Source organism: Cydia pomonella, chromosome 20 (assembly GCF_033807575.1).
Source record: "Cydia pomonella isolate Wapato2018A chromosome 20, ilCydPomo1, whole genome shotgun sequence".
NCBI lineage: Eukaryota > Metazoa > Arthropoda > Insecta > Lepidoptera > Tortricidae > Cydia > Cydia pomonella.
The window spans coordinates 1,379,429-1,393,557 of NC_084722.1; the positions used below are offsets into that span (position 1 = coordinate 1,379,429).

At 47.9% G+C, this 14,129-nt stretch overlaps 1 protein-coding gene across 2 annotated transcripts; it reads right to left on the reverse strand.

The window, feature by feature from the left end:
- Nucleotides 1-39: 39 nt before the first annotated feature.
- LOC133528790 (cell division control protein 45 homolog) lies at nucleotides 40-14,093 on the reverse strand. Of its 2 annotated transcripts, XM_061866257.1 has the most exons (11): nucleotides 13,507-14,093; nucleotides 13,147-13,437; nucleotides 12,270-12,347; nucleotides 10,780-10,911; nucleotides 9,180-9,353; nucleotides 8,501-8,658; nucleotides 7,934-8,068; nucleotides 7,091-7,157; nucleotides 6,401-6,595; nucleotides 4,664-4,827; nucleotides 40-202 (listed from the first exon to the last, which is right to left on the reverse strand). In XM_061866257.1, exons 1-11 carry the CDS (start codon nucleotides 13,555-13,557, stop codon nucleotides 55-57), a joined length of 1,593 nt encoding a protein of 530 aa, XP_061722241.1. In that variant the 5' UTR covers nucleotides 13,558-14,093; the 3' UTR covers nucleotides 40-54. The 2 variants fall into 2 exon arrangements, 1 of the variants encoding a protein (XP_061722241.1); XR_009801055.1 differs by lacking the exon at nucleotides 40-202 and having other exon boundaries at nucleotides 4,740-4,827; nucleotides 6,205-6,595; nucleotides 13,507-14,091.
- Nucleotides 14,094-14,129: the final 36 nt, after the last annotated feature.

The following is a 14,129-nucleotide window of genomic DNA, read 5'->3' on the forward strand; positions in this document are numbered from 1 at the left end:
GCGCTCGACCAAATTTGTTTTTTTTTTTTTTTTTTCTAATTAGAGTGGTAAAGTTCAGGTATCGGCGAGTAGCGCGGTGAGCGCGTCCAGGAACTGCGCTCTTTGCGCCGTGGGCAGCGTCACGACCGACGAGTCCACGTGGTCCAGCGACACGGACACGCCGCTCTTGGCCGCGGCTTGGGAGAAGGCGGCGCCGAATAAGCTGCAATAAGTTACGTTTGTTTCATTGTCGAAGGTTTCATAGATGTTGCCAGTTTAGGTATTACCTGTATCTAGTTTGGTTATATGAGCATGTCTAAGCACTGATCAGTGCGCATGAATTTAAATTTGTACGCACTGATCAGTGCTTAGGTACACATACGAGGGGTTAAAAGGTCATAAAAAAAAAAACTCTAGTAGGATTGACAGGTAATACCTATGCTGACGTCGTCTTTAAAACTGGCTAAACCCATTGAAAATACATAGCACTCATTAAAAACGTGTCTCGATATCTCAGATGATCACAGAGCGGGTGGTTCTCCGCTCAGACGTGGAGTCTGGCACTGGCAGTGCAAAAGAGGTAACGCCGCGAGCGTCCTGCTATCCAAAAAGAACATTTTAACAAACTACGATGACCATAATACATTAGTAGGGGGTACTAACTTGGCGGGCTCCTGCCGGCGGGGCGGCACGCCGAGCATGATGCAGCGCTGCGCGTCGAGCGGCGCGCTGGCCACTAGTGGGTACTAACTTGGCGGGCTCCTGGCGGCGGGGCGGCACGCCGAGCATGATGCAGCGCTGCGCGTCGAGCGGCGCGCTGGCCACTAGTGGGTACTAACTTGGCGGGCTCCTGGCGGCGGGGCGGCACGCCGAGCATGATGCAGCGCTGCGCGTCGAGCGGCGCGCTGGCCACTAGTGGGTACTAACTTGGCGGGCTCCTGGCGGCGGGGCGGCACGCCGAGCATGATGCAGCGCTGCGCGTCGAGCGGCGCGCTGGCCACTAGTGGGTACTAACTTGGCGGGCTCCTGGCGGCGGGGCGGCACGCCGAGCATGATGCAGCGCTGCGCGTCGAGCGGCGCGCTGGCCACTAGTGGGTACTAACTTGGCGGGCTCCTGGCGGCGGGGCGGCACGCCGAGCATGATGCAGCGCTGCGCGTCGAGCGGCGCGCTGGCCACTAGTGGGTACTAACTTGGCGGGCTCCTGGCGGCGGGGCGGCACGCCGAGCATGATGCAGCGCTGCGCGTCGAGCGGCGCGCTGGCCACTAGTGGGTACTAACTTGGCGGGCTCCTGGCGGCGGGGCGGCACGCCGAGCATGATGCAGCGCTGCGCGTCGAGCGGCGCGCTGGCCACTAGTGGGTACTAACTTGGCGGGCTCCTGGCGGCGGGGCGGCACGCCGAGCATGATGCAGCGCTGCGCGTCGAGCGGCGCGCTGGCCACTAGTGGGTACTAACTTGGCGGGCTCCTGGCGGCGGGGCGGCACGCCGAGCATGATGCAGCGCTGCGCGTCGAGCGGCGCGCTGGCCACTAGTGGGTACTAACTTGGCGGGCTCCTGGCGGCGGGGCGGCACGCCGAGCATGATGCAGCGCTGCGCGTCGAGCGGCGCGCTGGCCACTAGTGGGTACTAACTTGGCGGGCTCCTGGCGGCGGGGCGGCACGCCGAGCATGATGCAGCGCTGCGCGTCGAGCGGCGCGCTGGCCACTAGTGGGTACTAACTTGGCGGGCTCCTGGCGGCGGGGCGGCACGCCGAGCATGATGCAGCGCTGCGCGTCGAGCGGCGCGCTGGCCACTAGTGGGTACTAACTTGGCGGGCTCCTGGCGGCGGGGCGGCACGCCGAGCATGATGCAGCGCTGCGCGTCGAGCGGCGCGCTGGCCACTAGTGGGTACTAACTTGGCGGGCTCCTGGCGGCGGGGCGGCACGCCGAGCATGATGCAGCGCTGCGCGTCGAGCGGCGCGCTGGCCACTAGTGGGTACTAACTAGACATGTGTAAGTAATGCGCGTAACATCACAAATGAGATATCACTCAAACGCGTAATGTTGCATTACGCATCACTCCGAGAAACCAAGCATTACTTCAAACATCACTCGAGCATATGACTGGCCGAAGCGCGCGTAAACTCGTAAAGCATCAATATAGATTGACGCGCCGGTAGTCGGTACGAAAGGTCCGTTCAAGTACAATCCGCGTAATGTATAATGAGCAATGAGACGTGATGGTGTGATGTGTGATGTTTGTTTGCCATGCTATCATTACTTTGCTATCCCGCTCGCACCCGCACTCACTGCTCGCTCGCTCTCATTCCGCAATGCTTTCGGAACACTTCGGATCGGTCCGCTCGGCCGGTCGGTAGCAGTCGCATTTGAGTTATTGCTAATTTCATTAAATTGATACGATAACGGACTTTTGCACCTGCAATCGATTTAAAACTGTAATGCGTTACCATAGAGCTTACAATCTTTTTAGTATTTTACCTATAAGGATGCGGCTAAATGATAATTCGCTTGCGAGTTTTAATTTGACGAACAAAAACGTATTTACTGTTTATTATTGTTGTGAAATGTTTGGTTTGGTTGACTTTCGCGGCAAACTAGTGAAGCTACTTATTTATCTTTAATTTAATAGTGAGCTAGTGTTTACAGTACATTCTCGTATCAGTATCATATCATAATTTTATTGATATACCCAAATAAAAATACTACCTAGTGACTCTCGATGGCGTTATCTCATTAATTAACAGATATTTTCTTTTATTTTTTATCTATGATGCATATTTTACGACTATAAAAATAAAAACATTAACAAAAACGATCTATCACATGGCGGTGACAAAACGCAATGCGTAATAGATTGACGCGCCTATATGATACGCCCTAGAGTCCTAACACTCGCTGCGTAATGTAGTTGGTACTGTGATGAGTGTGACGTTGCCATCACGCGCGCGCCCGCGCGCTGTATTCGTTCGGGACTTCGGGTAAATGTTTCGTTTCGAGTGATAAGTGATGTGATATCTCAGTGTAACATAACGTTTTCGAAAAAGTGATGTGATATAGCATTACTTTTTGAAGCACTGTTTCGCGCATGACTAGTACTAACTTGGCGGGCTCCTGGCGGCGGGGCGGCACGCCGAGCATGATGCAGCGCTGCGCGTCGAGCGGCGCGCTGGCCACTAGTGGGTACTAACTTGGCGGGCTCCTGGCGGCGGGGCGGCACGCCGAGCATGATGCAGCGCTGCGCGTCGAGCGGCGCGCTGGCCACTAGTGGGTACTAACTTGGCGGGCTCCTGGCGGCGGGGCGGCACGCCGAGCATGATGCAGCGCTGCGCGTCGAGCGGCGCGCTGGCCACTAGTGGGTACTAACTTGGCGGGCTCCTGGCGGCGGGGCGGCACGCCGAGCATGATGCAGCGCTGCGCGTCGAGCGGCGCGCTGGCCACTAGTGGGTACTAACTTGGCGGGCTCCTGGCGGCGGGGCGGCACGCCGAGCATGATGCAGCGCTGCGCGTCGAGCGGCGCGCTGGCCACTAGTGGGTACTAACTTGGCGGGCTCCTGGCGGCGGGGCGGCACGCCGAGCATGATGCAGCGCTGCGCGTCGAGCGGCGCGCTGGCCACTAGTGGGTACTAACTTGGCGGGCTCCTGGCGGCGGGGCGGCACGCCGAGCATGATGCAGCGCTGCGCGTCGAGCGGCGCGCTGGCCACTAGTGGGTACTAACTTGGCGGGCTCCTGGCGGCGGGGCGGCACGCCGAGCATGATGCAGCGCTGCGCGTCGAGCGGCGCGCTGGCCACTAGTGGGTACTAACTTGGCGGGCTCCTGGCGGCGGGGCGGCACGCCGAGCATGATGCAGCGCTGCGCGTCGAGCGGCGCGCTGGCCACTAGTGGGTACTAACTTGGCGGGCTCCTGGCGGCGGGGCGGCACGCCGAGCATGATGCAGCGCTGCGCGTCGAGCGGCGCGCTGGCCACTAGTGGGTACTAACTTGGCGGGCTCCTGGCGGCGGGGCGGCACGCCGAGCATGATGCAGCGCTGCGCGTCGAGCGGCGCGCTGGCCACTAGTGGGTACTAACTTGGCGGGCTCCTGCCGGCGGGGCGGCACGCCGAGCATGATGCAGCGCTGCGCGTCGAGCGGCGCGCTGGCCACTAGTGGGTACTAACTTGGCGGGCTCCTGGCGGCGGGGCGGCACGCCGAGCATGATGCAGCGCTGCGCGTCGAGCGGCGCGCTGGCCACTAGTGGGTACTAACTTGGCGGGCTCCTGGCGGCGGGGCGGCACGCCGAGCATGATGCAGCGCTGCGCGTCGAGCGGCGCGCTGGCCACTAGTGGGTACTAACTTGGCGGGCTCCTGGCGGCGGGGCGGCACGCCGAGCATGATGCAGCGCTGCGCGTCGAGCGGCGCGCTGGCCACTAGTGGGTACTAACTTGGCGGGCTCCTGGCGGCGGGGCGGCACGCCGAGCATGATGCAGCGCTGCGCGTCGAGCGGCGCGCTGGCCACTAGTGGGTACTAACTTGGCGGGCTCCTGGCGGCGGGGCGGCACGCCGAGCATGATGCAGCGCTGCGCGTCGAGCGGCGCGCTGGCCACTAGTGGGTACTAACTTGGCGGGCTCCTGGCGGCGGGGCGGCACGCCGAGCATGATGCAGCGCTGCGCGTCGAGCGGCGCGCTGGCCACTAGTGGGTACTAACTTGGCGGGCTCCTGGCGGCGGGGCGGCACGCCGAGCATGATGCAGCGCTGCGCGTCGAGCGGCGCGCTGGCCACGAGCGCGCGGGCGCCGGCCGCGTCGGCCGCCCAGCGCGCCGCCACGCCCAGCCACGTGGGGCCCGACACCCACGCTGCCTCCGGAGTGCCCTAAAATCGTATACATTTTTAATGGATTTATTTATCCCCTTAGACGACTTGTGAATAGAGAGTATACAATTACTGCTTACTACGGCCATGTCTCATCATTAATCGCGTACAGCATTGTATTTTGGGGTAACTCAACAAATCGGCACCAAGTATTTGGTATGCAAAAAAGACCGGTGCACACGTGCCATTGTCGGAATACGGACTTGGGAAAGCTGCGAACCCTTTTTTAAAGACTTATTGACTGTTCCTTCTTTATACTGGAATGCCTAATGTTCGTTAAAAATATGACAGTCGTTTTACAAACAGCAGCCCAACCCGGCACGTTCCTTCCAGCATAGAGATACACTTTTAAATCCACGTACAGATTGCGCATTTTTTTAGACCGTTTTTTTAGGGTTCCGTAGCCAAATGGCAAAAAACGGAACCCTTATAGATTCGTCAGGTCCGTCTGTCTGTCCGATTATTTGTTTTTTTAACAAACTACCAGAATCGATACAAACTTTACCAATAACGGCAACGAAAGACGCAAACAAAGAAAAACATTTAATGTAAAAACCTTCTACATAAAGCGCAACTTCAGTTCCAAAAAAATATTGATACGATAAAAACTTTACTGAAAATCAAGTGCTACTATGACATATACGAACATTGAAATTATATTTAAATAAAAAAGTAAAGTATGGAAGAAGGTAGAGCTAAGGAATACAATCTCCATAGGCAGAACTGTTGCAAGTGTCCAGCTGTCAGCTATAAATAATGGTTCCAAATATCTCCAGAGTAGCGCTAGAGCTTTATGGTAATAACATAACCTTGTGAACGATGAAATATGTGAAGGGTCCTACCAGATGTAACGCTCTCGCTGATAGTGTAGCGTTGACAAGTCTAGCGACAGCTTCTAGTGACCGTTGGGCTGACTGTATGCCTAGACGAAGGCTCTCGTTTTCATTCCCTATGTACCATCATCCAAACTAGCTTCTATGATATAAAGTCCTTACCTTGTGAACGATGAAGTATGTGAAGGGTCCTGCCAGATGCAATGCTCTGGCTGATAGTGTAGCGTTGACAAGTCAAGCGACAGCTTCTAGTGACCGTTGCGCTGACTGTATGCCTAGACGAAGGCTCTCGTTTTCATTCCCTATGTACCATCATCCAAACTAGCTTCTATGATATAAAGTCCTTACCTTGTGAACGATGAAGTATGTGAAGGGTCCTGCCAGATGCAATGCTCTCGCTGATAGTGTAGCGTTGACAAGTCTAGCGACAGCTTCTAGTGACCGTTGGGCTGACTGTATGCCTAGACGAAGGCTCTCGTTCTCACTCCCTATGTATCATCGTCTGACAATTTAAAACCTTATGATAATAACATAAGGTCCTTACCTCGTGAACGATGAAATATGTGAAGGGTCCTGCCAGATGCAGTGCTCTGGCTGATAGTGTAGCGTTGACAAGTCTAGCGACAGCTTCTAGTGACCGTTGGGCTGACTGTATGCCTAGACGGAGGCTCTCGTTCTCACTCCCTATGTATCATCGTCTGACAATTTAAAACCTTATGATAATAACATAAGGTCCTTACCTCGTGAACGATGAAGTATGTGAAGGGTCCTGCCAGATGCAATGCTCTGGCTGATAGTGTAGCGTTGACAAGTCTAGCGACAGCTTCTAGTGACCGTTGGGCTGACTGTATGCCTAGACGAAGGCTCTCGTTTTCACTCTCTAGGTCTAAGGCGGATAATGCGAGCTGGAAGCCTTCGGAGCGGGGTATGGTTTCCTGAGATAGGAAGGTAAATATTAAGTAATTGTTTTCACTAATTTAACTGAGTTAAATTTGTTGGTAAAGAATCAGTCTTAATAAATTTAAACGCAACTACTATACTAAAAGTATCGCGCTAAAAGTAAAGGGAGATTAATTCTTCGCGCCTCGTATCAAATTTTCCGCCTTTTTCTCTAGACGCATTGGTTTTCTTGACTAAAGAATGTATGTTTAGTGAAGTGTTGTTACCCTTTCCACATTTATCGACGCGCCAACATAATTTCAACCTTAGCCGTCCGATTAGATTAGACTTTCAGGAAATGTGAATTGTCTTTAAAGATGGATTAATTGGAATATATTTGGATTTTTTGGAAGACGTTGTTGATTAATGCGGCACAGAAAAGAATTAATGTTGTTGTAAAAAGAGCGTGAGAGACACACGTGTTCGAGCAGCTCGTCTACGAACTGTTATACTGGGTGTAGCTAGCTAGTGTGTGAGAGAGACGGACTTACGTGTTCGAGCAGCGCGGCGGTAGCGTACACAGCGTCCAGCGCCGACAGCGGCGGCGCGTGCGCGCGTCTGCACGCACAATATATCATTACACTATTTGTCATTATTCAATAGGCGTGTCCACACAGCAAACACACGCGCGAGGCACTTTCCTCGCGAGGCAATTTCCTCGCTCAAAAAACGGCGAGTGTAGACGTGCCTCGGCCAAGGCGGCGCGCTTGGGCGAGGGAAAGTTCCTCGTGCGTGTGCTTGCTGTGTGGACACGCCTATTGATAAAAACATGAACCCATAACTTGGGAATGGTCCCGGAACTGAGTTAATATGGAGAGAACCGAGAATTACCGGTTCTAAAAACTGGTACCGAGAGCACTCCTTACCTAACACAGTGTATCATTAATTTATCATCAAATTATTTATCAAGAGCACATTAGCTCATATTGTCAACTTCTTATGATTACACATAATAATGTTTATTGTTTATTTTACAATTAGCACTAACAGTTCAACGTCACGTTAGTGTTACTTATGTCTAAAATACGTACCCCATACGGGCTCTATCGACCAATAAAAAAGTTCTCGGATGCGGACTCTATGACATGCTTTTTGGAAACCTCCCGCACCCCACATACGGGCCGTATCGGCCAATGAAAGTGAATCAAAATAAAAAATTGTCCGTCCTATAGATAAATTCGTTAGTTTCCGTTATAAATTCTTTAGTTTCCTTGTCCCAGAGCAAAAATAGCCGCTATTTTATCAACAGATTTTTTAACAACTGTAAAATTAAACAAAGTATGTTTTTTTTGACCAGCTGTCTTTGTGCCTGTTGCTCCGTGTAGGACACGTACCTCAGTATATACGCGGTCCGAGACACGTCGCGGAGGCCGAGGCGGCCGCCGGCGGCCTCCAGGGCCTCCAGCAGCCCGCGGCGGAGCTCCACGTCCATGGAGCGGTACGCTTGTCGTGCTTGTTGTAACGGGAATCTATAATTATTCGTTTTTATTCTTAACTAACAAAAATTAAAACAGGTCTACCTAACTACGCATAACCACCATAACAGCTGTAGGAACCTCCGTAAATAAATGAAATAAATTTCCGTATTCTCGCACAACTTTATATTCATACTGGTTGTTCACTGCCTGTTACGGCTGTTATGCAATGGAAAAGATTTCTTTCTTTTAAAACTTTTTCAACCCCTTAACTCCCATCATCATATTAGTATCCCCACATTGTAATAAGTTAAATCGATTAATTCTTAAATTATTTTAGCTTTTAGTTTAGTTCGTTGTCTTTAGCATTAAGTACTTATATTCATGTAATGAATGTAAAGGTGTGCAAATAAATAAATGAAATAAATCTCCGATGTACAAACAACAACCTATAGATAACTATTTACTATAGAGTGATGATATTACCCCATGTCGGCCAACAATTGTCGTAACCTCGACACACCGGCGAGGGAGTGTAGTTTGAGGAACGGCCCAATAGCGGGCGAGTGTTTCAGCGCGCTCTCCAAGGACCACCAGCGGTATAGGGGCAGCGGAGCATCCTTTTCCAAAACTAGCTCCACTGACTAAAAAATCAAAACATATTATTATTTATTGTATGAAAAGTTTAACTAATTACAAATAAAATTAACCTTTTGAACGCTTTATGTCAAAAACACGAATATCACTCACACTGCCAAGCTCCCAGGCATAAGGGAAGCCAATGTTAACCTTACTGGAAAGTGTGATTTACTTTGACAGCGTCCGTTATAACACCTGTTGTCCTTGGCGCTGTGGGCACGACTAGTAACGACGCATTTAGGTGTTCATGTCTTTCAAAAGGTTAAATGAGTTCATTCAGTGATTAAATGCATGTTTTATGAACGAAATACCTTAAAGTAAAAAAAAAATGTTGTTGTTTACTTATTACGAGTAGGTTGCAAAAAATAACAGTAATTTCAGAATTCTGCTTGCATTGCATAACATGTTGCTGTGTACGTGACCTCAACTCTTTTGTCGACACCTATGTTTATGTGGAGACGTGACATTCTGGTGGCGACAGCTGGACATTTTCGAGGTAAATAGCGGTCAATAGGTAATGTCTTACATTATCAGTGCTGTGGCTCCGCGCGCGGGTGAGCAGCGCGGCGTCCAGCAGGCAGGCGGCCGCGCCGCGCGCGCCCCACGCCTCGTGCGCCGCGCTGGCCACCGCGCCGGCCCAGGCTTCTCGCGGCCCGAGGCGGGACACCAGCCACGACAAGTCTAGGGCTACCAGCGCGCTCTAAGATAATTACAAAATAAAACCTATAAAAAATACATGCTTTCAACTATCTTGACAGTCGAGAAGTTTGTATGTATTGGAGGTTTTTTAAGCATTTCATTTCTGATACAAGGTTTTATAGCTGTCTGTAGAGTCAACCAATTTGATCCCTAGGCCTGTAGGCGGGTATACACAGAGCGAGCAGCCTCGCGAAGAAATTTCCTCACGCGGCAAACGCCCGGCCTCGTATGCTCGTGTAACTTTTGCCTTAGCACGCGGTGAATTGGCATTTTGCTCGGCAAGATGGCGTCACTCAGCCAGCTGTTTTTGTTTGACATCATGTTACAATTAATTCATGCTCCATCTCTTCTTGAATTTAGGATTTGTATGCCAAATGGCAAAACATAGTGAAACATAAATTATTGTATAAGAGCTATATTTAACCTATGTTTACAAATAAATAGATTTTGATTCGATTTGTTTAATGACTGCAGTGGCTTGCGTTTCTGTTTATTTGCTATTTAAAGCAATTCTAAAGAAAATTAACAAGGAAAAGAAGGGCCCTTCAATTTGCGACACCCGTCATTATGAATATAAAGTATGAACACAATAACCACGCGCACCATAAACTAACACGTCTACACTGGCGCGCGGCAAACGCCTGAGGCGCCTTTGAGCATGCCGAAAAACCGACACCGAGCGGCTCGGCCAAGGTCGCGCTCGGGCGAGGAAAACGTGCGCACCGCCTCAGCCGAGGCACGTCTACACTGGCCGTTTTGTGCGCGAGGAAATTGCCTCGCGCGTATGCTTGCTCTGTGTGGACCCGTCTATAATAAAAAGAACCTTAAGGCTTTAACTACCACATTAACATGTATATTACTCAATAAGCACTGTGGTAAAAGAAAAACAAATTGATTTAGGCTGACATGGTTCTGGCGTAACAAAGCTAAGGTTTGGCCTGGTTTGCCTCAGAAAACAAAGCTCGAGCGTTAGTCGGTCTTCCTGTATAAGTGCGAAACATGGCCCGTCAAAGATAAGGAGATACTCCTGCGAAAATGGCGCTTAACAAGCACCTATCCAAGCAAGAGCTGACTTGGAAAATTCCCGGAAAAAAGGGACAAGGTCGCCCACGTACCACCTGGAGGCGCACAGTGGAAAAGGAGGCTGCATCAGTTGGCCTCGGCTCGGCGGAGCTGGAGGAGGCCGCGCTGGACAGTGAAAAATGGAAATACCTTCTGAGAGATCTGTATGTCCCTGATGAAGGATAACAGGATACCATCATCATCTATAGTGGCCTAGGAATCAAATTGGTTGACGGAACTATTCTAGCCAAACTTAAAGAAATGACAATAGTATGTCTTGACAGTGCACCCCGATTGCATTGTTTCTTTTACAGTTTCTCCTCTAGACATGGATGAGGATTACTAGGGAATAATATAGTACGCACAGGCTTGCCGTAGTATGAGAACTGCGTGTAGTTGAACATGAGCGTGTCGCGGCGCTCCTCCCAGGCGCGGCGCGCGCGGCGGCGCTCCACGCGCGCCTCCAGGCCCTCGCGCCCGCCCTCCGACTCCTGTTCCTGAAATCACACCTTACTTACTCTAGGAATATATCAATAGTGCTAGACCAGACCAAGCCGTGGCATTTGAATGAATGAATTGAAGTTAGCGCAAAGTTAGCTTAAACAGACTCTATGTATGTAATTCACATAGTTTAAAACAGTTTTCCATTGTATGGGTTGCAAAGCCTAACTTAAATAAAATAATCCTGGTTACACACAGCAGAAGGCAATTTTTTTAAAAGAAAAAGTTACTAAACAAAAATGCGAAGGAAGTAGTAAAAATGTTGACAACACCTCTGGTCTAACAAAACCTGTTTTAATGTGCATACCCACTTTGCCATCTGATTGACTGTTAACAAAAAGATTGGATTAAATAATAATCACAACATAGAACTATTCATTTCATCTATATTTATTGCACAAAAGAAAAACTTAGTGTACTAAACACGAACATACGCATTGTCTATAGGGATATCATAAATATTCGCATTCGTATATATGAATATTTGCATCATTATAAACATTCGCATCAAATAGGCGGGTCCACACTGCCGAGGCAGCACGCTCGGCCGAGGAAAACGCACGCGCCGCCTCGGCCGAGACACGTCAACACTGGCCGTTTTGTGCATGAGGAAATTGCCTCGCGCGTATGCTCACTCAGTGTGGACCCGGCTAATGAAGCGAACGTTTTGCGAATGCGAATATGCGCACGTCGTGTCCTGTCTTGTCGTATCTCGTTTGGGCAGTGCGCGCAAACGGTTTTCAGGTAATGATTTTGATCAGTAGCCAGCATTTTTTAACACTTTATAACATCCCATTCTAAGGTAACATATGTTTTTCTAATGAGGAATGATAATAACAACTACATATTCACTAACATTTGTATTCACATTCACATTCGGACATTCGCATCCTGGACATTTGGATTAGCATTCACATCTGCAAATGTGAAAAATGAGACATTTGTAATATCCCTAATTCTCTACCAGACAAAGTGATTTTTGTGAAACTATCTAAACAACAATAGTAACTAAATACAAGTTGTATTTGCTTCATGAGCAACTCAACTCAGCATAAGTTATGCTTTAAAAACAATATGTATTTATCTATGTATTTAAGTATTTATAAATATTTATATATATCATTGTCTAAGTACCCTCAACACAAGCATTATTGAGATTACTGTGGGACTTAGTCAATTTGTGTAATAATGTCCTATAATATTTTATATATAAAAAAAAATGTTGTATTCCAAATACTGGCTGACAGTGATGCACTTTATGTAGCATAAACATAATTTCTATTATTCACTTTCTAACAATAAATGATTTATTTTATTTTATAGGTGCTATGTGCTACATGTTGTTTCAACTGACCTCTTCATCCTCATCGTCCCTGAAGATGTCATCAAAGTTAGGGATCTTCTCTTCCTCATCCTTGTACACTAATCTCACCTGAAATATTATCATCATTTCAAATGCATGAATAGAATATCTTTTTGCATTGAATTTTAATAATTTTCTACACAAATCTCTAATTTAATGAATAAAATGTTTATTTCCTCTCTCAATTATAAATTAAAATGTGATTTGATATACATCTTATATAGCTAAGGATAAGCTGGTTTATGATTAATTGTTAAACAATATGTTATAACATAAGCCCTCACAGCATAAGATGAAAACTGTCCAATGATCAAAAACTTGCAAAGATTACTTTTTAAATGTAATATATAATTAAAAAAACTGGACAAGTGCGAGTCGGACTCACCCACCGAGGGTTCAGTACTTATTAGTATTTGTTGTTATAGCGGCAACAGAAATACATCATCTGTGAAAATTTCAACTGTTTAGCTATCACAGTTCATGAGATACAGCCTGGTGACAGACGGACGGACAGTGGAGTCTTAGTAATAGGGTCCCGTTTTACCTTGTGGGTACGGAACCCTAACAAGATATAAACATTAATAATTTGAGTTTGAGATTTGATTCTCTAGAATTTTCAACTAACTACATACCAAATAAACAGAGTTAGACCAAGCTAAGTTGGCAGCAATTTTGATAGCCCAGGCAGTGCAAGAGTTATTTAAACATAATCTTATAGAAGTTTGACATTTAAAATAGGTAACACTTGCACAACCTGGGCTATCAAACGCTGCCATTTTAGCTTGGTCTAACTAACAATGTTTTTTTTTTACACCAACTCAATTCTTGAACCTAAGTGAATAAGGATAACAACAAGGAATGCACAAACCTGCCCATCACTGTAAACATTGCATACATCTGTAGGTTTATGACAATCCAGCACAAAGAACACCACATCCTCCTCTGGCTGCAGGATGTCCACCAAGTCTATAGTGCCCCCACAGTTCACCAGGCACACATACTTTATCTCTTCATTGTTCTCTTCATATGCTTGCTTCAATTCCGCAATACCCCCCACAGGCACTAAAGTATACGAAATATTATCGCATTTAAATAAGCCCTGGAGTATTTTACACGTACATATCGCGTCGACGTCGTAGTGGACCAACAACAACACCCTCTGCAAGAAATATTTAATGTTACACGCATGAAATGTGAGCGCATTCACGTAAAAACACAATTTACTTACGTTGCCTAATAGTACGTTGTAGAAATCGTTCTTCAGGTCTTCGACGAACATTTTGATTCTACACGGGTGTTGATGTTGAAAATATTAGGAGTTCATGTTTGCTTGGAATAGACGAAATTATTTCTTTTCACCGTTATCGCAGGACAAAAACATGAACACCTGTCTTGTCGAAAGTATCTGTCAGACTCAGAACAGAACGGAATTGTCACGCATTTCGCGCCAATTTGTTGTGTTCGTTCAGAAATCTAGCAAAGCACACATACTATGTAAAGGTTGATATTAAATAGCATATTAAAACGTGTTATAGCTTCAAAAATTATGTGTTCTTTTAATATATTTATTTTATGTCAATATTTGTTTAATTTATTCCATGATCATTCTATCCCTTCAAAATATATTCACTAAAAAGAATGCTACTTGCACACAGAGAATGTAGCTTACGCATGTATACTAAAACACAACCAACTTGTCAGTTGATAAAGGTGCTAATTTTAATTTTTCTATGGGAAGTCAACTCTTCGCACCGACATTTTTAAAATTTGCCGCCTTTTTCTACTCAGAAGGTCGCCGTACCAGCGTATAAAAGTGCTTGCGCAGGTTCCATGCATCGTGAAAACAACTCG